This window comes from Zootoca vivipara, chromosome 5, assembly GCF_965207765.1.
Source record: "Zootoca vivipara chromosome 5, rZooViv2.hap1.1, whole genome shotgun sequence".
In the NCBI taxonomy this organism is placed as follows: domain Eukaryota; kingdom Metazoa; phylum Chordata; class Lepidosauria; order Squamata; family Lacertidae; genus Zootoca; species Zootoca vivipara.
Window position 1 is genome coordinate 53,214,240 of NC_142588.1, and position 24,202 is coordinate 53,238,441.

Sequence of the window (24,202 nt, forward strand, 5' to 3'; positions counted from 1 at the left end):
ATATTTGTTCTTAACACCAATGCTTAGATCAGGCTTTTGCCAATCCTGTGGAGGATAGAAATTGTAGTCTAAGACATCTGAGAGACTCACAGTGGGCTTAATGGGTTTGTAGGGTCTATAGAAGCCTTAGCTGCACAGCTGAATAAATACCACAAGCAGAAAGGACACTCCAAAACATGGCTCCAAATGTTTACAAGAGAAGAGCCAGGGACAGTTTCTAAGATTGCAGTGTGTTTTATTCTGTTTATTCTGTTGTCTTTCCTGTACATGTAACAAAGCCTTTCCCTGGCAGGTTTAATGGTGTGAGCTTTTCCTGATCCAATAAGCAACACTGAATGTCAGTTCCTCCTGACCAAATCCAAGAATGGCTAAAAGCAAAATATCTTCCAGTACTTTGCCATCCAATATGGCAGACTTTGGCTAGCACCAGCATAAACATACATACATACATGCATACATACACACACAATTGGGCAACATTTAACATAAAAATAATAAAACACATTAAAAATCAGTAAGCTCCTGGATTCAAACAGTCATTTTCAATGCAAGGCAAATCAGATCCTTAAAATAAACTGCTGCTTAAAATATGTACCATCAAGGGACAGCCTCTCACCATGATTTGGCACATGTACCTTAAATGAATACCTTGCATCAGAGTCCTCCCGCCCTTCAAGCATTCTAATTTCTGCATGCAAGAACTTGATTTGCATAATGACAGTATTTACTATTTTAAAAGAGGACATTTCAAGTTTCAGAACACTTCACACACATTATCTCAATAATCATTACAACAGTTAACTTCAAGATTGGTTCGTATTATCACCTATTGGTTGAAGATGGGGGTCTAAGGCTGAGATGCAGGACTAAGGCTCACCTAAAGCCACCTGGTGAGTATGTGGCTGACAGAAGATTTCAGTAAAGGACCTGCGCTCAACTTACACCTGAGAGAGTGGGAGCATCAGATGTGTGTTGTCTCCAGAATAGTGCAACACCCTGGTTTGGGAGAGGTAGAAAATATGTGCTATTTGCATCCTTAACCAGCTGCACTGATAGCATGTGTCTGCACGTAGGCCCCACAGCTGCTTTTCTGTTAACCCCGGGTGCTGCCAAAGAATCAGCATGGGAAATGTCAACTATTTAGAGTCAGTCTTAATACCTAAGCAAACTGGGTAACTTGCACTTCTCAATAAAGTGGCAAACCTGTGTTTGGAAATTACTTCAGAGTGCAGGTGGGGGTGTTGAGTGGTTTATAGTTTAAGGTTCATTACTGTTCCACAGAAATATGTATCTCTTTAAAAGAAAGAAGGAAATGTAATGACCTAGTTTTGCAGCTGTGGGGCAGTACAGCAAGGGATGTTAAGTTTGTATTATTTAAGGCAGGGATCAGCAAACTTTTTCAGCAGGGGGCTGGTCCACTGTCCCTCAGACCTTGTGGGGGGCCGGACTATATTTCGAAAAAAATATGAACGAATTTCTATACCCCACAAATAACCCAGAGATGCATTTTTAATAAAAGGACACATTCTACTCATGTAAAAACACCAGACAGGCCCCACAAATAACCGAGAGATGCATTTTAAATAAAAGGACACATTCTACTCATGTAAAAACATGCTGATTCCTGGACCATCCGCGGGCCGGATTGAGAAGGCGATTGGGCCGCATCTGGCCCCCGGGCCTTAGTTTGGGGGACCCCTGATTTAAGGCGTGTCAGCAATCGGATACAGTATATAAGGAGGTCTGCATACCTCTCTCAGTACTCTGGAAGAGAGTACTCATGGAAGGGTTATGTTTTTGTAACGTTCTTGTAGTTAATGTAACTTCTGTTATTTTTCTTTAATTAAAACAACTCCTAATTATACTTTGCAGTCTCCTCAGAATGTTTTTTGCTGTGCAGCTATTCAGTTTAAATACACCAACAGGGGGAACACACATAATGAATGTTCTTCTAGGGACCTTTCAGGCCTTACACTTCTCATGTTATTTTTCTGTGCCATATGTGTGCGTATTTGTGTTTTTTGTACAGAGAAGCATTCAGTTATGTGAACACTCACCTACACTCTAAAGTGGTACAGGCCAGACAAAGGGATGGGCAACCTGAAGCCTAAGGGCCAAATGCCCTTAGGCCTCCATCTGGATCTCTAGCTGGTCCTTGAGAATCTTCCCAGGTCACACACCATCCCCTGCCCTGCTCCCCACCCTCCTTGAGTGTTTATGCCTGTCTGGAATGTGTTCTTGAACTCTTACACTGCCTCTTGCATGCCTGGATGGAGGTTGGAGGTTGGAGGGGTGTGTGTGTGTGTGTGTGTGTGTGTGTGTGTGTGTGTGTGTAGACCCTAGCCTACAGTGAAAAGGTGTGCTTTACATTTGTTGCTCTGCCCACTTTCACCTCTGGCTCCATCCACCACTGGCCCTTGGGCCCCAGCAGGTTGACCAGAAGGGAATGTGGACAGCTCAGTTGGTTAGAGCTTGGTCCTGATAACACCAAGGTTGCAGGGTTCAGCTACAGCTGGTGGGAGTTGGAATCTAACAACAAGTTGACCACCCCAAGTCAACTACCTTTACATGATTTATCTTAATGATTAAGCAGAGGAAATTGGTCCATCTGAAGGCACATGAGAAAATCAACACCACAGTGATACAGACCTATATTTTGATTTTGAGTCATCCAGTGTGAAGCCCGCAGTAACTTCCCCATTTCACATCTATTTGGAGGTTTTGTACCAAGACAGATTTTGACAAAGATAAGCTTGGCAGAGATTGCATTGGAAAGACAAAATGCAGCACCCCGTTGGAAATCCCAAAGTTGCATAGAACACAGATAATGTATCAGAACGGAGTAGGAACTATATGGCCAGGAAGGTGGAGGAAAAATCCATAGTGAGGTTACAGCACCTATCCCTATTAGCAGTGCTGTACAGCTAAGAGCTTAATAACAGCCAGACTGGATCAGGCCAAAGGTCCAACTAGCCCAGCACTCCATTTCTCACAATGACTAACAAGACGCTTCTTGGAAGCTCAAAGGCAGAGCACGAGTGCAGGTCCAGGCAGTTCCCAAAAGAGAGGCTTCATTCACAATCCCTTGTTAAAATAGACATAAGGCACATTGTCTCCATGCCTGGCTACAATCGATTGCCTGAGATCAGGCTCCAAATGTGAAAGGGCAATGGAGCTGGAAAGGAAAAGAAGAAAATACTTGGTCCTCTATGTAGCTCAAGACGGCCTAGTATAAAGTGACATGGGAATGGGAGCCAATTAGGTGCAAAAAAGCCAAGTAAGATTTTGTACCCTGCCATGCACTACTTTTGTATAATTCTGGGCAAGTCACTTAATCTTGCCAGGTCTCACTTCTTCCCCTAAAGCAGGCATGTCAAACCTGCGGCCCTCCAGATGTTTTGGCCTACAACTCCCATGATCCCTAGCTAGCAGGACCAGTGGTTGGGGAAGATGGGAATTGTAGTCCAAAACACCTGGAGGGCCACAGGTTTGACATGCCTGCCCTAAAGGAATGAAGTGAGAACTGTAGTCTAGCAGGTGGGACAAGGACTGGCTACTCACCTGTTATGGGTAAAGAAACCATTCACAATCGGCTTTCCTGGTACTAGCTGTAAATTTTAACTGAAGTGTTTGATGAAGCAGAGGCTTGCTTAGGAGAGCCAGTCTGCAGCTGCACTTGCTGCCAGGCTCTTTGTGTCACGTTTCTAGAGCATAGAGGAGAGTCTAGGCAACGTGGATTTCAATCTGGCAGCAAAAACTGCCTTTGCCTTTCTTTTCCCAAAGAGTGAGAACAGAAAAATGGAGGCAGATATTGAAATCAGTATTAAGTGAATCACTTAATACGCTCTCTTGCAAACTCGGCCACATGGTAGATTCCATAATTATGTGGGTGCATCACAAGGCTTGTCTGCAAAACCCATCCTGAGTGAAACTGACACTTAAGTCCCAGTCAAAGACAAAATGGTGAAAGTGAAGTTGTGATTGTAAGGATGGGTTAATAGGACTATAACTGGACTGCTGACTATGGAACTTGCTGGATTGGTGGGGTGGAGCCAGTACTCGGGGGGGTGTAAGGTTAGTTTGGGAATAATTATAGGTTTAAAAAGTGAATTGATTCTGGAAAAAGGTGAAAATATGGAGGCCTACAGAGGGGTAAAAATTAGGCACGGGAAGAAAAAATGGGAGTTTGATTTCTCAGTGATTGGACAATAGGCGAAAATGATAATAGTTAGTTTAAAAGTGGTACAAGATATAAAGGTGTATGTTATAAAATATGAACTATGAAACTGTTGAAGATGATAAATAAGGGAGGAAAACCGGGGAAGGGGGGAGGGTGGGGAAGCCCACAAAATATGGTTTAACAATTATGAATTTAACAATTATGATGAATTTTTTTTTGTCTTTTTTCCTTTTTGTCTTTTTTTTCTTCTCTTTTTTCTCTTTTTCTCTTTTTGTATTTTCTTTTTTTTTTTGGTATGACAATAGATGGTTGGATGGATGAACTCCTGCGTACTGCCCTGGTTCACTGGAGCTCCCTGGTGGCAGGGGGGGGCTTCGGGGGCAGGGGAGGGGGAGGAGGACAGAAACCCAATCATAAAATGGACCACTTCTGACTGTTCACCTGCGTGGGATACTTCTGTGGCAGGGGAGGACCCATGGAGGGGGGTGGGAAGAAGGTGGAAAAGGTGTATATGTATGTACCATCTTTTGTAATTTGTAAAATCAATAAAAATTATGTTTAAAAAAAAAAAGACAAAATGGTGTGGGTGCATTTCTTTAGAAAATGTATGGGAACCAGCGCCATAGTAAATGGTTTCACCTAGTTATGTACAGAGTCCACAGTTTTGCTTGTGTATGGATGTGCAGAGGGACCACCCTGAATTAAAGAGCCACACACATAGTGCCCCCCCCACTCCAAGCTAAGAGGCCAGAGAACCTCTTTAGTTAGTCCAGAATCCTTCTGCTGGCTTCTTTATCAAGAAAATTCAGTGTCACCAATTAGGAAGCCAGTCCTATTGAACTTGTGGGATTTCATTTTAAGAGTAAACATGGCACAGGAGTGAATTGCAATTTTGGCTACACACCAACGTGAATAATTCCTGTGTGGGAAAGATGAGGTAATTATTAAATTATACTATGCCTGCTCAACAAAATGAGGAGTGAATATCAATTAGCTGAAGGCACATGTGGTCGAAGACATGTGGCAATGCTGCCCTCCCAAGCCAGGAAGATACCAGAATTGTATAGGGAAGTCAACAGAGAGAATGTAAGAAAAGAGAGAGAGGGCTGAGACTTGTACCTTCGTTGCGGGAAGAGTGCACAGGCAACCGGGACCATGAACACAAGGCTACAAGGCAAAGGCAGACTGTTAAGAATAAGGTTCAATTTTTTTTCAAGACAGCAAACCCAGCATTGTTATTCCACCTTCAAAACTGCTAAGACAGAGGCCATACACGTGGAAGAATTTTTCACACAGAAACACTAGTATTGCATCTTGGCTACTCCCCATTGCTTTTCCTCATCTGAAATCACCTGGTCACTAAACAGCTGTTGTGCTTCAGAAGTAACCTGTAAAGTCTCTTGTGGGTATCCAAAGAGCTGTTTTATACCATACCCATTACCCACCAATTCTAGTTTTGCCGTCTGTGTCTTAGGTTAGAACTCATGAAGGCAATATGACACACATAATACTTACAACCCTCCAACAAGTATCGTTTGCAATGGAGCATGGAGAACCTTGATTTTCTGCCAAGAAAGCAACAGATAAGAAAAGTAAGAAACCAAACAGTGGGAACCCGTGGCCTTCCACCTGAAGCTGGGTGCCAACTCCCATCTGCCCCAGCAAGCATGGCCAACGGTCACGGATGATGGGAACAATAGTACAGCAAACATCTAGAGGGCCACATGTTCCCCATCTATGCCCTCTTCTCTGTTGGGAGCTGACAATGCTGAACACATACTATGCAAGTCAGAAAGTGGCTAGGTTTTGCTTTAGTGTAAAATTCAGACAGACAAGCTATAGGATAGAGGCTTGTGGGAAATCAGACATTGTTTAGGTTGAATGGGATAACCATAGACCCAATCTAGCATCCTGCACTGATTAAAGGTTCTCTAGCATCAATCAATCTGACACAGGTTACCCCACTTCACTGTAAAAGTGGGCTGGCAACTCCACCACATTACAGTGGAAACTTGTTCCATTGCCCGGTGGATCTCATGGTGAACAAGCTTTTTCTGCTATTCAACCTAATTCTGTGCTGCTACAACTAGATCCATTTTCTCTTGGCCCTTTCAAGACTTTCATTGCTTCCATATGCCACATCCAAGAGAAGGTTTCACTCAAGAGTATACCCTGGTATCTAAATGAGCACGTTTGTTCTACAGTTTGCTGATCTAAGCACTATTTATACCTACAAATGTGTTTGCAAAAAAATCATAATATTGGTCTTAGAGGAATGTACAGATGGGCTTTCCTGTTTATAGTATGTGTTGAACATGTCCAAGAGATTTTTGAGGTCCAATCGGAAAAGGGAGAGGAGCACTAAATCATCTGCATACATCAATATTGAGAGCTTTCTACTTCTAATTACAGTGGAACCTCGGTGTATGAACACCTCGGTTTACGAATTTTCAGTTTACGAACGCCGCAGACCCATCTGGAACGGATTAATTCACTTTCCATTACTTTCAATGGGAAAGTTCGCTTCAGTTTATGAACACTTCAGTTTATGAACAGACTTCTGGAACCAATTACACCCATGCTTCGGGTTAAGTACGCTTCAGGTTGAGTACTCCGCGGACCCGTCTGGAACAGATTAATCCACTTTCCATTACTTGTACTGGAGAGAGGGAGTTTGCATTGGCTAAATATGGCAACAGATCATTACTATAAAAATTTAAAAGAGTGGAAGCCAGAATGCAACTTGCTTCACTCTTCAAGAAATTTTTTAAGCAGCAGTCATTTAAACCATCTCTGACCCTCCTTTCTGTATTGCTGTATAGCAGAAGTCTGCAGTTAGGGTTGCAACCTGAAATTTCTTCCACAGTGTGTCTCAATTAATAGAGTTGAATGCAGAAGAAAGATCAATAAAGGCAAAATAAAGATTATTCTTTATGTTCTTAGTTTATTTCCTTACAATATGGTTCAGAGTAAAACATTCATCAATGGGGCTGTGTCTTCCTCTGAATCCTGCTTGTTATTCATGAATAATGTTACTTTGCAACCAGTCTGATAATTTTTGAAGGCGATACCATGCCTATAGCTTTGAGAAGTTGGCCTGCAAGCCAATCAGCCAATAGTTTTCCGGATCCATCCTATCCCTCTTTTAAATTGGGGAAATGGGGCTCATTTTCCATACAGAGGGCTGAAAATAGTGTTAAGGTATACTTCTAGAGCTACTTACCTTCATGAAAGGATATTTTTCTAGTCTCTCCATTATGATGGGCAACAAAACTGGAGGAAAAGAGAGCACCAGTTTATTCTAAGAAGAGATGTCAGATGTTAAAGAGCCTTCCCTCCCCTCCTTCTCCGCCACTCCATGTATACATGCTATGTAAACTTCAGCAGCAGAGCTTAAAATGAACCCCTTTGTTTCCCAATGCCCATGGGTATCATTGGTGGCAGAAGTGGTCTTGTGGGTGGAGGGCAAATGAAGGGACTGAGCTTATTTTGTATGTTTTGTATGTTTTGTTTCTTTAAAAATCAATAAAAATTATTATAAAAAAAAGCAGAGCAGCCTGATTTTAAGAAGCTACACAGACACAAAATATCTCTCCCTAGATTCCACCCAGGAAGACTCTTCTTTCTTGATAATGCCCATGTATCCTAGCTCAAGGGAACTAATGGCATGAAAGATGCAAAAAACAAACAAACGGCAGACCCTGCTTTGTAATAGAAATGGGCAATAGCTTCTTCACTGAGCAGCTTTTCACCACATTTGCAGGTGCTCCTATTAACAGCACTTTAAAAGGTTTATAATCAATACACGTCCAAATGCTTATGGCACTGAAGATATTTCAAGTACTCTGCAACAAACCTCTTCTGGTTTCAAGCGCTTTTATGTTGGGAGTCCAGAAGGACTTAGCCACATTAGAATGCCCAAAGAGATAAAGATGGCAAGGTTCCTCTAGTGGCGACTTTTTAGCACGCACCATCTATTAAAGTATGATGAATAAATTTCCATGTACAACTAGTTTTAAAAACTCTTCCTCAGCCTAGACCTGCAGTGCAATAAGCAAACAGCACACAGCCACATGCTCAGAAAGCATTCTCTTGCAGCTTTAAGCATGTAAGATACAGATGAGAGGCACGGGGAAGGGAATTACTCAGATTCCCCGAGGTAGAGACAGGCCTTACTATAGAGACTTCGGGGGGGGGGGTCTTAGCATAATGATTCTCTTTTGCATTAGAGCAGTTTGCTTTGTGAACATCAAAGCAAGAGCCAGGTGAAATACAGTTTCAAAAGCCCACAGTATTACTCACTAGAGCAGTGGTTCTCAATTTCGCCCCTACCCACCCTTGAGGACCAATTGTGAATTGTGGCAGTTCACTTAAATAAACTCCCCCCCCCCCAAAAAAAAACATTAGCAAAACAATTACCATATTATGAAAATCATTGGCCCCAGAACTGGTAAAATTATAGGGGGAGATTAGTACACTGCACCAATGCAGTGTTATGAAAATAAAACAAAATACAGTACAAGCTCTAGAGCAGGCACCCCCAAACTGCGGCCCTCCAGATGTTTTGGCCTACAACTCCCATGATCCCTAGCTAACAGGACCAGTGGTCAGGGAAGATGGGAATTGTAGTCCAAAACATCTGGAGGGCCGAAGTTTGGGGATGCCTGCTCTAGAGCTTGCCAGTCTGTTCAGTAAATATGGCCCTGATCAGCTGGATCAGAACAAATCAGCTGGGGCGGACAATGAGGGAAGTTGAGTAAAGGGCCGAGGTACAGGTATTCTCAAGTGTTCTACAATCTTCCTGAGTGGAGCTTGCAGACCATAGTTTGGTCTGCTTCTTAGGAGAGATCATCGACTGGAGGTAAAACTTCATGCCTATCCTCCTCCTCCTCCTCCTCAGCTGAAGCTACCTTACATTAATAATCCATGTGTCATCTTTGGTGCCCATCCCATAATCTACTTGCCAAGCTATAGTTCAAAGGCTTTGCCTTACTCATGCCAGGAGCAGCCATGGCGACGCGGGAAACCACCACCTGAGTTATCCCCTTGATCGCAGCTCTCTGAAAGAAAGATTCATGTTGATCTTCAAATGATGACATACACAGAGGACCAATCATCTCAGAATGGCTGGCATCAGGCAAAGAGGGGAAATGCCTGGGCTCCAACACTCAGAATGGCACTTTCATGGCTATTAAATTTTGAGAAAGGATGGGAAATGAAGGACTACAGAGAGAGCACAACCCTCTGACCGAAAATAGGGATACATTAAACATGGCTCCAACAGCAAGAGGATCAGCTACAAATGCTCCAGTGCACCTTGATGTTCCCATGGGACAGGAGTGCAGAACCTGTGGCCCTCCAGATGTTGTTGGACTGTAGCTCCTATCTGCCCCAGCCAGGATGACCATAGGTCAGGGATGACGGAAGATGTAGGCCAGCAACATCCATAGGTTTCCTACTCCTGCTACAGTGGCGGGCCCATCTTCTGCTTTCCCTCTCTCTGTTGGTGCCCTACAGGACTATGTTCTTGCCCCTCTGCTCTTCTTGACATACGGCCTTTGGGTGACATCATCAAATCCCACACTGCTGCCCAAGTCACTTATGTTTCTTTAGGGATCCATCATTGTCATCTCAAGCTCAACACGTGCAACACCAAACTTCTGATCTTTCATTCCAATCCATTCTCTCTTTGTATCCACACCAACAGCAGCACTGTCTGTTCTGTTAAACTGGGAGATAACGATGGGCACTTCTCAGTCTATAGCCAGCTCATGTCACTTCTCCCTTTTACAAGAGAGGTTGGGAAACTGCAGCCCTTGGTGGGAGAGAGAAGGAAGAAGCTCATACGGATGAAGCAAGGGAAACAAGTGACCTGACCCTGCTCCAGCAGCTCGCTGCACAAGAAGGAAGAGAAAAAGGGGTTGGCAGAAAGAGAGGGAAGGAGAGAAGGACTACATTTAGCTAAAATAAATAAATGAAACATGAGGGGATGGCTAGAACAGCAAAAGGACCCAGATGCCCAATCCCAAGAAAGCCCTAAACCACCAGAAGGGCAGTGGTGGGGAGGCATTAGTCTTGATTATAGGACAGTCAGAATCGACTGTCACAGCTTCGGACAATTTGCAGTGGATCAGCAAGTGAGTCCCACCTCCAAACAGCAAGGGAATGTGGCCCTTGGCAGAGAAAAGATGTTCCCCACACCTGATTTACAACACTGCAGGAACACAGCCCTTCCTCTCTGGCATCTCAGCAAAAACTGAACTATGCCCTGGTCATCTCTTGCCTGGGCTTACATTGTCTCACCAGAGTTCCAGCTGAAGAATGCTGTCCGAATGCTGTAACTAACTGAAATCATTGCACATCCTCCCCCTATTGACCCTTGTCTCCATTGTTTTCCCTGTGCCAGATTTCAGACTGCAAGTAGGGGCCTGTTCTCTAAGGATGTTTCTTTTAGAAAGTATTAACTGAAGGTCAACAAGCTTCCTGTTTCGGCAGAGCAAGAGATACAAAAATATGCCGCTTGGGCTTTATTTGTATCAGAACTGGGAATAGCAAAGCGTCCAATGCTACCTACAAAGAATCTGCAACGCATCTGCATTCTGGGTTCTTTCTTTAGACATCTGTGTCATGAAGAATGCATGGTGTGTGCCAATGCAAGCTGAAACATATCTTGTTCCCTGCTAAAGCAATTTTTGAGTACTGCTCCAGCTCTCGGGGTCGGAAGGCAGATTAGAAGCTCAAAGCAAGAACCCTTAAAATCATAAGCAGGCAGTAGTGAAAGCCAGTGACCACCACCCCAACTCCACAAGATAGATCGGTTTGGTTCTCTGGGGATGCCAAAAGTCACTTATTTGAAGCAGCCATCACTTCCCCAAGAATATCACCTGGTGAAAGGTTATTGCCTATGAAAGTTTATTGGACGTGCACACAAATACATCTTTAAGGCAAGGATGCAGAATGGACTAACTACAATTCCCATTATTATACCTGATAAATAGTCATGTTGGTTGGAGCTGATGCAGGTTGGGAGTTCAACAACATCCAGAGAGCTGCAGGTTCCCCCTGCCTACTCAAAGTCAGAGGTGGGGATCTGGATCCGGCTGGCAGGTCAGACTGTTCTTCCATCTCTTGCTGGCTGTGATTGACAGGTAGGCAAAGCCCCTTGCAAAAGTGCTATCTTGTGGAGCACTTTGAAAGGGGCACGGCGAGACCCACCCAGCAGCCAGCAGTCGGGTCTTGCAGAGTGCTTGGCAGACACTAATAATTTTGGCTGAGTCAGGTCACTGGCTGCCCCACATCTGATGCCATATATGACAACAGGTGTAGCAGAGGTAGGCATGGCTTGGGTGCAGCGGCCTAAGAAGCAAAATGCAGAGGTCTGGCAGGCCTAATTAGGCCTGGGGCCAAAGGTTCCAGAAGCCCAGCTGTAGGACATAACAGTAGCTTTCATCTTTTCACAACTCCCTGTTGCCCTTTTCTCTCCTCCCCCCTCCCCAAATGCTGATATTGTGCCTGACTCCCAAATCCTCCCTAGGATGGGGAGAACACAAGTCCCCAAAAGGGCAGCGTCTTCTAAAATCCTGAAGTGCCTGCATATCCAGGTCTCTCAATTCCTTTGGCTGTCAGCCACACAGGCAAGACAAATTCCAAATGCTTTGTTCCTCCAAACACTACAATCTCCAAACTCCTGAGATGGGGGTACTTACCCTGGACTTGCCCAGAGGGTTGTCGTTCTCATCAGTCACTGTGATCCCATTTATGAGTTCCCTAAATGCGAACAAAACCACACCGTCTCAGACATTGCGACCGACCATGCTGAACTTTAGAACACCCACAACTTTTGAGACCACCACGCTCAGCATCCAAAGCACGCTACTTCCTTCCCTCTGCACAACAAACACCCCTGCTTTGGTCAGGATATTCAGCCTTCATTCTCATGATCCTCACAGCAAACCACTGAAACAGAGAGCCTTCTAATAATAATAATAATAATAATTTATTTATACCCTGCCCATCTGGCTGGGCTTCCCCAGCCACTCTGGGCGGCTTCCAACAGAAAAATAAAAGAAAATAATCTATTAAACATTAAAAGCCTCCCTAAACAGGGCTGCCTTCAGATGTCTTTTAAAAATCTGGTAACTGTTTTTCTCTTTGACATCTAATGGGAGGGCGTTCCACAGGGTGGGCACCACCACCAAGAAGGCCCTCTAAAGAACTGCTCAAAGAGAACAGAGGAGATAGAAACTACTCCTATAGCAAGACTCTGCTACATGTGGATCCTCAGAACATTACATTTCACTTTTTTATGTATGTGCAAAAAATGGACACTGGCCATGACTGACTCAGACATTGTCTGAGGCTCTCTGGTTATGTCATGAAATTATGACAATTATATATTGTTAGGCACCAGGCAAAATCATTCCTCTTCTCCCAGGCCATTGGCTAATTAAGCTAAGTAATTTGGCTAATTTAAACATAGGGGGTATTATTTTGTCTGCCATTATTTTACATATTATCCTGTTTTTATATTGTAAACCAGCCTGTGATCCTCGGTTGAAGGGTGGTATATCGATTTAATAAATACATAAAATAAATAAATGAAACATGAGGGGATGGCTAGAACAGCAAAAGGACCCAGATTCCCAATCCCGAGAAAACCCTAAACCGCCATCATCTTAAAATGACATAAGGGCGGTGGTGGGGAAGCATTAGAGTTGGTTATAGGACAGTCAGAATCGACTGGCACAGCTACGGTCAATTTGCAGTAGATCACCAAGTGAGTCCCAGCTCCAAAAAGCAAGAAATCCACTCACCCCTTCGAAATTAAGTTGCTGAAATAAACAAAACTTGAGGCAGAAAGCTGTAACGGGCGTGTTTGTGTATGAAAGGAGTATGAGCTTAGCTCAGGTACCAAAAACAAATTCTTGAGCTGCACACGTACCCAGAGGCACTCTGGTTCATTAGTTCTAGGTGTACACACGTCCCCTAAGCCTCCATTTGTACCACGCTCAAGTTCATGGACCTTGGGGTTCTATATAAAAGATAAGGTAGATCTTGCAACTTGCCTACCCTGCTGGACAAAGAGGGGCAACCAGAAGAGAAAAGAGGGTGAGAGAAAGAGAAAGTGAAAAGGGATAGAGGCCTACCCACATTTGACCTCCCCCCCCCCAAGCATATCCCGCTCCCCAGATCTACTCCCAAGCAACTGTGGCCCCAAATGGGTTTTTGTGGAGTTACTTGATCCTGCTGCAGGGCATGATCTGAACTCTCTCCCCAATCTTCCTCCCAATCACATGCCTTGTTTTGTGTTGATGTGCTTTCTCGTTTTGCAAACTCAAGGCTCCATTGTTCACTAATGAATTAGGAAAAATCCACTCACAGAACATTGCAGGGTCTCATGGTAATATACCCTAAAAGCTGTTAAATCCCTTGCAGCCTACTGTGCTTCATCAGTATGAGGAGCATCCTATTGCTGAAATGGTGTATCTCACAGAGCCTCTGAAACCAACTTGATGGTGCACTGCTGCCTCCTAGTGGCCCCGTTGAGAAAAAAACCCTGCATTCATATCTCCAAAGAGTCATAGGATTTCTGTAACACAGTGGTACCTCGGGTTAAGAACTTACTGTAATTCGTTCCGGAGGTCTGTTCTTAACCTGAAACTGTTCTTAACCTGAGGTACCACTTTAGCTAATGGGGCCTCCCACTGATGCTGCACCGCCGCCACACAATTTCTGTTCTCATCCTGAAGCAAAGTTCTTAACCTGAGGTACTATTTCTGGGTTAGCGGAGTCTGTAACCTAAAGCGTCTGTAACCGAGGTACCACTGTAAATTGATTTATTCCAAATATTATCCGAATATTTATATGGAAGACAGAACACACTTGGAAAACTAAAGGAAGCATTTGGACTACTGCAACTAGCATCCCCTCCAGCAAATTAAACGCCTGGACAAAGCACTTATCCGCTATGTTCATATTTTTTTTAAAAAAAACCCAGTTGCCTCTATTTGAATGAAGCCTATCACTGCAACATTTATTGGTTTAAGGGCAAAATCTATCAACAAAAGCCACAGGAAACATCTTGCAACTAGTTTCTGGTTCAAAAAGACATTACTGGCTCAAAAAGCATTACTGTGAGCCCATTTCATTTTTGCAGACAGAGGCAGAAGGGAGCTGGGGTATCAGAGTATTCTGGTGACACAGAGAGCCAAGAAGGAGCTGTGTTTGAAATGGATGCCAGGTGGTTGTGGCTGTGAGCAGGAATAGACTACCTCTCTTTGTAGCACACTACACAGCCATTAAAACCCCACCACAACTGCGTAATCAGCAGTAAGCAGAGCAGAATTTTAACATGTTTCTGTAATCTTAAGGTTTGACTTCTGTATGCATTCTACCTGGGGCCTACCACCTGTTTTCATGTCCATCATTGCATTTCTTTATTCTGGGCAGGTCAGTTCTGCATGCCCTCTGCTGTGTATTTCATATGTCTAATTAAGTAACTGGTTTTGACATGCCACTAAGGGTGGGTGCTGAAATCTCATTCACATGGCAATTAGGTTCATTGCGAGCCAAGTTATTTCCCTTTCACCATCACTGGTTGTACATAAAAGTAAAAAGGCAATCATGGGGAAAATTTGATTTATATTTTGTGTAACCAGAGTATAATGATTACCTCATCAAATCCAAAATAAAGAGCAATGAGAATTCAGCCTAGTAGAACTGATTTTTTTTCCATTTGTCTCTGAATCACTGATGCCTCAATTACCCTGCTGACTTAGTCCTTAGGCAATATATTAAAATTGTATCTGACTCTGGTTACTGCTGCTCTCATTTTAACAACTGGTAAATAACATTAATTGATATTGTGTTTTAAACCATTCCAACTGTTTATTTTGTAAGTGAACGAGGAAAACATACTATTGTAGTATACAGGATTGTGGGCTGGGGAAATGTGAGCAGAGAGGTCAAAATGGCAGTAGTACTGGATTTTCCATAGAATAGGTTAGAACCAACCAGCCAAATCCACATAATTAGCTGTCATTTTCCTGCATTTTGCTTTAAGGATGCATCTAGACAGCACTTATGTTGCATTTGTGTCTGGGTACCTAACCTCTGCACATGTTCTATATATGTGTATGCTTCTTCCTCCAGGGACAGTGGCTTGCTGTTGTTTTTTAATAAATGCTGAATTTGTGAAACTGCACCTATATAGAGAATTCATGAATCTAATTAATTTCCACACACATGAAAGAAGCAGGGCAGGGAGCAAGGGACCTTGGGATGCTGCTGCAAAGAAACTGGTTCGTAGGGTCATAACATATACAAGTTCAGCTGAGGCTAAGAGAAGTTATACAATATTAGCAAAATGTACAGGAAGTAAGTGGGATGATGCAAGTTTACTGTCCGGGGAGACAGGAAAGCATTGCAACAGTGGAAGAGCAACAGTGGAAGACCACTGTCCATACCTATCATGCAAAAGCTTATAGCTCTTCAATGAGTACAAACTTGTATCTGAAGGTTAAACACATACACACACAAAACACACACACACACACACACACGGAAATTTAGTGCAAATGGTGAAAAACAGTAGGATGTTGAAAGAACAACAAGGACATATCACCCACATCTTAGGACATACTCCATGACACACTATATGAAATCACTTTGGTTTTCTTCAACAAAAATGGTCCCACCCATCATGTTTTTGACTCAGCACTCAATGCGTCTGTGTTTAGATACCTAATGCCCAGCATTTTAAGACTAGTAGTTGAAATGGAGGCCCATTCAGCTCCAGAGAAGTAAATACACTTTGGGAAGGAAATGGAGCTTCCTTTCTGGTTTGTTTACCCTGCTGCCTCTTCTGCTATCAGCAGTGACTTTGGAAAGCAGCTGTATGAGCGAGCAAGTGAGTTATTATTAGATACTGGAGGAGCGGGGAGAACTCAAGTGTCCTTATTCCCAGGCAAATACCTTTACTGTTAGGTAAAGCAGAATTCCTCCTTTGGGGCAAAGGCCTGGGTTGTGGGTGGCAAGCAGAGCACAGCATCATTACATTACATTACAGCTCACCCCTTCACCCCTCCCCACCTTAAAAGGCCACTTGAGCTCTACCTAGAGACTTACTGCTGCCTCATCAAGGGGATGTTGACGCAGTTGGCAGCAGCTACCGCTGCAAAGGGGACCCAGCGTGCCACAAGGGATGGCGCTCTCTGCAATGAAAGTTAGGAGTGCAATTAGGAGGAGGACCAGATCTTCAGAACTCTGTGTGTGTTTTCAGGAAGGACACAATGCCTATTGCTGCGGAGACCATAGGCCCTGTATGCCTAACACCAAGAGTTATTCCACTGCCCCCAAATTCTTATAATGAATACACATCTGCTTACAATCTCACAGCCAAAATAAGCTGCGTCCAGGATGGTGTGCCTTCCCATTATCTCATTGTACAATTCCCAAGGCTGATGCATAAGAAGCAGACAATCACACTTCCACAGCTCCAAAGGCACTGGAGGAAGATGCCAGATTGCCTCCCGCCTGCAGTCTTGCTGCCCCTTTGTGGTTAGAAAAACTAAGCATTTCCCTACGGTACCTTGGTGTAAAGGTTGAGTCCTACGGCAGTTGCCAAGGCAGTGCTGGTAGCAGTGAAATAAGCAACTCCAATTTGCCTGGAATCAACCAAAGGTTAAACAGGTTAGGTCCACAGATAGTCCATCTCAGTTCATGAATTGTGCAACAGAGAGACTCCTCCACACCACCAGTGTGGTCTTACTGTGGCAGGCTTATTCGCTATCTGCCATCCCTACACTGTGGCTCTCCAATAGACACAAGACATCAAGAATCTTTCCAACTCTAGCTCCGTGATCCAATGAGAGGGGAAACAGAACCACCACGAAGTCTATTGCTGTAGACAGAGCATCAAGTTGCCTAACAACAGCCTCTTCCCCACTTCAGCCTGGTAAAAATCTACCATCCTACAGTCTGAAGTTAAGCCATCCGTGTGAATAAGCTAAGAATATCACACACAGGGGCAATCTATCTGGATTCTGCCACTCCAAAAGTACCACCATGCTCTGTTCACTAGAGCCCGTTTCAGAAGTGCCAAGTACCCTATCAACTTGATAGGTTTACTATGATAAATGGATGCACAGCAATTTGCTTGCATTGTCCGATTTCCCCAGAGGGCGCTTCCTGCCAATATAGTCAACCTATTCAAGCTGATAGAGCAAATCCTAGCTTTAGCCAGACAACAAGCCTGACATGCTAAAAGACTGAGTGGAATTCAGTGTTGCTCACTTCCAGTTATTCCACCTGCTCTCCAGATGGAATCATCCCCTTCCTCCCCTGCATGCTATTCTGGAGATTCTCCTGTCCACTTCCCAGAGCCAATTTCCGGGGTTGCACATGGGAAGAGAGAGGGGGGAAGCACCACTGTGTAAGTGGAAGGCCTTCTGTTGATGGAGTTGGTTAGGTGAATCCTGCCTCGTGCCATCAGGTAACCCTAAACAGGTACTCACTTGAGAGAGATGGGGCTGGCAGCATTCCGGTTGGTGTAGTTCACAATGGCATTGAAAGACTGATTCACCCACTGCCAGAAAACTACAGCTGGAACTGTCCTGTAGGGAAGGGAGTGAGAGAGAAAAGATCCGGAAGCCAGAAAAGGATTGTGCATCCATTTAAATAACCAGAAGTCACACACGGTTACCGTTTTTCTGGCCCAAGGTGTTCACCTTTATCAGACTTGGCCTTTAGTTGCATGCAACGCTAAGCCAAAGCAGGACTTACAGTGAACAAGCAAACGTGCAAGCTCCTGGTTGTTCGGTTGAGCTAAACCATGGTTTGGGATACGACTTTGTGAGAGCACTGTCTGTCTGCTCAGCCCATGCATAGACTCTGCCTGTGTTCAAACCCTCTCGGAAGTCTCCTTTACAGTTTAATCCTACCCGCGTCTACTCACATGCAAGTGGGATTAAGATTGCAGCCTTAGTTACAATTACTGTTGGCCACCAATTTCTGCAATAAAATAGCAGGTGCACAGCGCTTTTGATTAATTGCCTGAAAAACATTTCATTGTTAATGTAGCACCTGACAGCAACTCTTGAAGACAGATCTACAACAGGAATAAAAATGGGAGAAAGTAGCCCAGGCACGATAAGGAACAGATTTCAAAATTCAGTTGAGATCACCAGCGCTTGAAAGGAATAAACACCCAGTATTCCATGTCTCACAAAAGCAACTTCCTGAAACAACACTTCATACCTGTAAAACTGCAGCATGCAGCCTGTGATAGCCATTCCCCCGGGGACTTGAAATGACATCCTCCCTATCAAATTCATCTTCTCACCAGAGTCAGGGTGGAAAGCGGAGTCATAAAGCTTCTTGGCATAGAACAGCTGCTCTTGGTTGGTTCCTGGAGGCACAATGCCTGCCCTGCAGGCATGAGAAAGAAGTAACTATTCCAGCACCATTTTTCTAATACCTCTAGCCTCCAAGCTGAATAGCAGCACCCTCCCTCTGCTACAAAGTTAAGCACTGAGAATCTGGGAGAAACTCTCACAGAGCGCGCAGACACACAAACACACACACACACACGTATTCTTAACAGTGTCTAAATCCCTACATGTCCTTTGTGGTATTTTCTCAACACCAGGTCCAGGATAGAGAAATTCTGTTAAAAGAGTGTTGCCCCTCTCATCAGATTGAGGTTTGAAAATGTATCCAGGTATTCACATTTTCTGTAATAGACTCTAGAGTAACAAGGACACTGTGCCTTACCCACCAATTTTGTGAATAAACCTGAATACGATCTATGCTTGGATCATGCAAGTCCCAAATGCGTTTTTTTTAAAAAAAAGACAACAACAAACAACAGGCCATGGTTAGTTGCCCACCCTACCTGCAGCTCTCCACCAATGCCTTTGCTGAATCCAGTTCATGTTCTGACACCAGCAGCGTCCTAGGGTCCGTGATGTTGAAAAAGTGCTTCACACGGCCCATAAAAGTGTTCTGGTCCCAGCGAGGGATGTCAACGTTAAATGTGGCGACACTGGCTGCCATTTTACTGCAGAGTAGAAAAGGAACCCACAGGTCAGTGCATGAGCTCCATGGTTTACCCAAATAAAACCAAGCATTACGGTTGGCACGTGTGTTCACCTGGAGGTGGCGACTGCCCTTTTAAAAGCTACAAAGGTTTGAGAAAGGATGCATCTGTGTTAACTCTTGCCCTGATGGTCTAGCTGTCCTGCCCATTCTCCTATGTGAAATAGAGGAAGCCCCGCCACCACTGCAAGACACTGGTAGGAAATGCAACTGCTGAATACTTTCCTTTTAAATAAACGGGTGCTATTGCCATAGGAAGGGCAATAATGCACCCCATCAGCACAACCATATCCACTTCCACAAAAGAACTCTCCTGTGGGCTCCTCAAATCTGCTCCAGAGGACTGAGGGAACCGCTAGAACAGATTGAGGGGGCACAGTGCTTAAATGGTGTGTGCCAGGCAACCAGAGTTCATCCACCTATGGCTCTTTTGCCACAAACACACAGAGGTCCAGGAAGGATAAAGATGTGTGGAATGAGTGGCACATGCCTGGTACATAAGTGACAGCCATGATGGCAAGGCGGAATTGTGGTGACTGATATCAGTTTTTGGTGTAAAACTTGGTGGTCTCCACAAGTTTTACAAATTAGAAACCTATAAATTGGTGGGGTGGGGTGTGTGTGTGTTATACAGAGTATTCAAGGTGTGCCTGAAAAATGAAACTATTAGATTCAAAGGAATGCAACTAAGAAAAGAGGCTGGGAAATTCTGTGAAAATCCCACTCTCCAAAGAACAAGTTATTTATTTGTTCATGCTATGAACTTTGGCATGAACTGGATCACACTGTGAATTTTCAGCCACAGAAATACACAGAGGGGAGGGAGGACTTTATTACCTTGTTGTTCACATTTTGTACACTCAGCACGCATGGAATCTGCAGCACAATCTTTGCTAAGGCAATTGCTATACATTCCAAAGAAGTTCTATGCATACTCTGTTAAAATATTAAACAGCAGCCCTCCTTAGCACCATTGAAAGGTTAGGACTAACCATAACCAAGAGAAATTTCTTATGCAAACAGCCCCTGGCCAGCATCCTGACCAGGTATAAGGCATTACCAACTATCTGGAAGTCTTGGGAGCAACTACAGTTCCCATTTCAAATACTGTATTGTGTTCTGACTAAAGAAATCATTGGGGTTGAAGCAGATCAAGAGGAGTTTAAAATCAACTTATGTGCCAGTTATAGCTCTATTTGTGTATATCCTTTGAATTCTTTTGGAAAGTTTTTGACTCTGGTTAAGGAATTCAGCAAAATCTGTATATATAATATCCAAATCGAAATGGATGGGATTTTAACATAGTATGAAGAAAAATAACTAATACTAAACAACATATAATTTCTTGGAGAATTCCCCAAGTTAATTATTTAGGGATCAGAGTCACAATATATGTATTGAAAAATTAAATGAACATAGTAAAAAAAAGAATTACTGCAAGAAATGGAGATTTAACAAGGCAGGCAAGATTTAAAATATCTTGTGCTGTACAGGAAAAATATCAACCTCTCTGAGAGTCACATCTAACAACAGGGTGATAGGTAGTGTGGAGAATAAAAGATATCCAAGATTTATAAAATTTCATTGACAGTCAAGATGTGTAGAATATTTTAAGTCAAGATACCTTGCTCAGCAAGAGTATAGCTTACCCTTGTGGCTACAGAATAATTAGATCTCCAAAGGCATGACTAAGACAAAACAGAATTAAGTGTGTATAGGCACAAACTGCCCTTGACCTCTGGATAAATATTCAACTCTTTCTGTTAATAGGCAGCAGTCTCTGTCAATTAGGCAATTGTAATCTAACTAGTGGCTGGAATAAACAGGAGGATATCGGTATAGTTAAATGGATTTATGCTGGGACTGTAAATGGGAGATTTGAGGAAAATGAGGCTAGACTCAAAAGGAAAAACACACAAGTGCTGATTATCTTTTAGTTACCAGAAATTGAAAGAGACACACTATTAAGGGAGAGAATCCCTAGAAAAGGTAGAGAAGGCTTCTACTGCAGTCAAAACTCTGGTTGTTTCAGATTCTGAACCCTAATTTTGTCTAAAGGAGAGGATTAGAAAATGATATCAACTGGATCATCAACTCCAGTATTTATATGCGAGTACTACCTCAGCAAACTATACCTTTCTCCAGGTGTCAGATTCTCCCCACCTATAAGAAAGAGACAACTGCACACACCAGTCACATGCTAGTTAGTCTCACACTTTTCAGAGAAATTATCGGTCTAGTTTTCCTCACTGGAAGGTTTTGCGTCACCAACCTTTTAGAATTCTTTGAGGTAGTCAATGAAGATGTAAGCAAGGCTGAAATGGTAGACAGTATATTCTTGGGCTGAACTTCTAGGAATACTTGGCAATCATGGGCAATTGTTTATAGAGCAGTACTGTAATTGGATTAAAAACACACACAAAAAGATACAGTTTTCACAGCTGAAGCAAATAAACACTACTTTTCACTTAGCTCATATTTCTCTCAACTTCATGTCTCCAACATGAAGTTTCCTGCTTTTCAGACACTGCTTACTTTGTCCCTGTTCCTTGAACTGCCTTAGTAGGTCCCTCTCCTTCCCTTTATAGCATACAGCCCCTGCCCAAATCTTAAGTCACGTTCAAAATAACCCCCCTGGTTAAGCCCTTTCCAGTTCTGCCATTCCTCACCACATCATCTTCAGGTCCCTCTCTCCAAGTGTACTTTATAGGTGGGGAAAAGCTTTCCAAAGTTTTCGTGTTGGTTTCACACTTTTTAGACATACATCATTTCGCAACACAGTAATTCAGTTTTACTAGCAAACTGGGGGTTAAACTAACCCCTTTCCAGCCCTAGAAGCAGCGTGGGGAGTGTTCACAGGACATACCTACTCACTGCAGCCAACACATTAATGTGTAGCGACACACAGTTTGGGAAGCACTGGGGTAGGGGGCTGTTTCCCTACATCACAGACATCTTGCCATTCTTTAGCCATCCCCTGTGTGGCATTAAAACCCAGTCAAAATGATAGCCTTCTGTTCCTTCATAGAAGTTGGACTGCAAACCAGTTAGTTTCCTGAGCAGCTGAACACTATTGTCATTTGAATGAAGACAAAGTGAGATTGGGTTGAGTCCTGTAATTGGGGTGCCACCACTGAGAAGGTCCTGTTTTGTACAGCGATTTCCTGGACAATACTCATTAAGGGTACCATAAACAGGGTCTCCCCGGGCCCTGCAGATCTCAAAACTTAGTTTGGCTGATACTATGGAAAGTGTTAATTCAAATATTTCGGTTTTAAGCCATTCAGGGGTTTATACATGAGTACCAGCACTTTGAATTGGGCCTAGTAACTCACTGACAGCCAGTGTACTGTTTTCAGGATTGGTACAATAGGATCCCAACTTGCTGCTCCGGATAGCAAATAGCAGCCACATTCTGCACTAGCTGCAGGCTCTGGACTCTGCCCAGGGGAGAGTCCAATTAGGAGTACAGAGTACAGTCCAATTAGGAGGTTAACAGAGCGTGGATTACTGTAGCAAGGTTACCCTGGTCCAAGAATGGCTGTAGACAATGAACCAAGCATAACTGAGTATACATACTCATTACTTCAGGTGCCATGTGAGCCTTGCTTGACATTCACAAACACCAGCAGGTAGAAGGGTCAACTATCATGATAGTCCAATACTGAAAAACGGGGGGGGGGGAGGCTGAAGAATTGCAGATAGTAAATATTTTGTGTCCTCTACTCCTCTGATAACCTCCACCTCCACCACAAACCCTGATAACAGTGGCACTCTAACTCCTCCTTATGCACACTACCCAGGCAATATCCCTCCAATCAACCAATCATTGCTCTACCACACACACAATCCTTTTGATATCAACCACCCTGGCGATTGAAAGTGTGACAGGTAAAGGGCAGAGAAACTGACAAAGTACTGTACAAAAAGTTGCTGTAAATACTTAAGGTGCATGAAGAGGCAACCCAGTTGTTACATGATGCAGAACTGCTAAATTTCTACATAATCAACAGGGCCACAGATGGTTAAAAAACAATTACAACAATCGCATCAGGAGCAGCCAGCTGTTATTCACCACCTTAAAACATAACTTGGCAGTGACTTCTCACTCTACTGCTCTGTGGAAATATTGTGTATCAAGTGTAGAACAAGCCTATTAACTAAAACTCTGTTTATCTCTAATTACCAGATGAGAGCACAAACAACAGGGGATACCTATTCCCATTATGCACCACTTGTGGATCACTGTTTGTACACACACTGTACACTTACAGCACACACGTCTCCTGAGAACTGCAGTTTGTGAAGGCTGCTGGGAACTGTAGTTCAGTGAGGCTGTGCGCGTCTGCTTTAACTATATGGTGAGTACGCAGCCCCAAACATTTCCATCCTCTGTTGAATCTGCTCTTCTCTCATGCCACTGAAGTTGGCACGCCAATGCCCAACTTCACTGCTGAACTCTTCCACTTCACACCCCGCAAAAATGAGCAACATTCTCACAGTTGCATATGCATACACACACATACACATATATATAACCAACAACAGGTTTTCCTTCTAACAATGCAGAAACCCTCAGTGTCATTAATGCCCTAAGAGCGCAGCACCACACATGCCTCGCGTCTTGCCAAATTTCTCCCCTTCTGCTACATTATTATTAATATTATTACTATTACATGTTGTCCTTCCCTCCCCGGCGTGTCCTGCATTCCACGGGAAAGCAAGCCAGGCCCCCTCTATGGTTTTCTCTTACTCCTAGTGGCACTTCCCGACTACCACTCACTCCTACCTGCAGCTCGCCAAGCACCAATCAGCAATGCCGCCGCCTTCCTTTCTCGTGCACATGGGCACCGCTTCTAACCCCGCCCCACCGAGGACGCGTGGCTCTCGTCAGCCAATGAATGGCTGGTTTAGTCGCGTCGGTGC

At 43.7% G+C, this 24,202-nt stretch overlaps 1 protein-coding gene across 5 annotated transcripts; it reads right to left on the reverse strand.

Annotated features, from left to right (window-relative positions):
- Nucleotides 1-214: 214 nt before the first annotated feature.
- SFXN2 (sideroflexin 2) lies at nt 215-24,183 on the reverse strand. 5 transcript variants are annotated; one of them, XM_088669644.1, is made up of 13 exons: nt 24,066-24,183; nt 21,549-21,671; nt 19,074-19,238; nt 18,437-18,587; nt 17,695-17,793; nt 16,770-16,845; nt 16,307-16,392; nt 11,887-11,947; nt 9,174-9,240; nt 7,404-7,453; nt 5,696-5,745; nt 5,300-5,347; nt 215-3,175 (listed from the first exon to the last, which is right to left on the reverse strand). In XM_088669644.1, exons 3-13 carry the CDS (start codon nt 19,111-19,113, stop codon nt 3,076-3,078), a joined length of 828 nt encoding a protein of 275 aa, XP_088525770.1. In that variant the 5' UTR covers nt 19,114-19,238; nt 21,549-21,671; nt 24,066-24,183; the 3' UTR covers nt 215-3,075. The 5 variants fall into 5 exon arrangements, with proteins under 5 accessions (XP_088525770.1, XP_088525768.1, XP_088525769.1 ...); XM_088669642.1 differs by having other exon boundaries at nt 18,437-18,607; XM_088669643.1 differs by lacking the exon at nt 24,066-24,183 and adding an exon at nt 23,549-24,039 and having other exon boundaries at nt 18,437-18,607.
- Between the last annotated feature and the right edge of the window lie 19 nt (nt 24,184-24,202).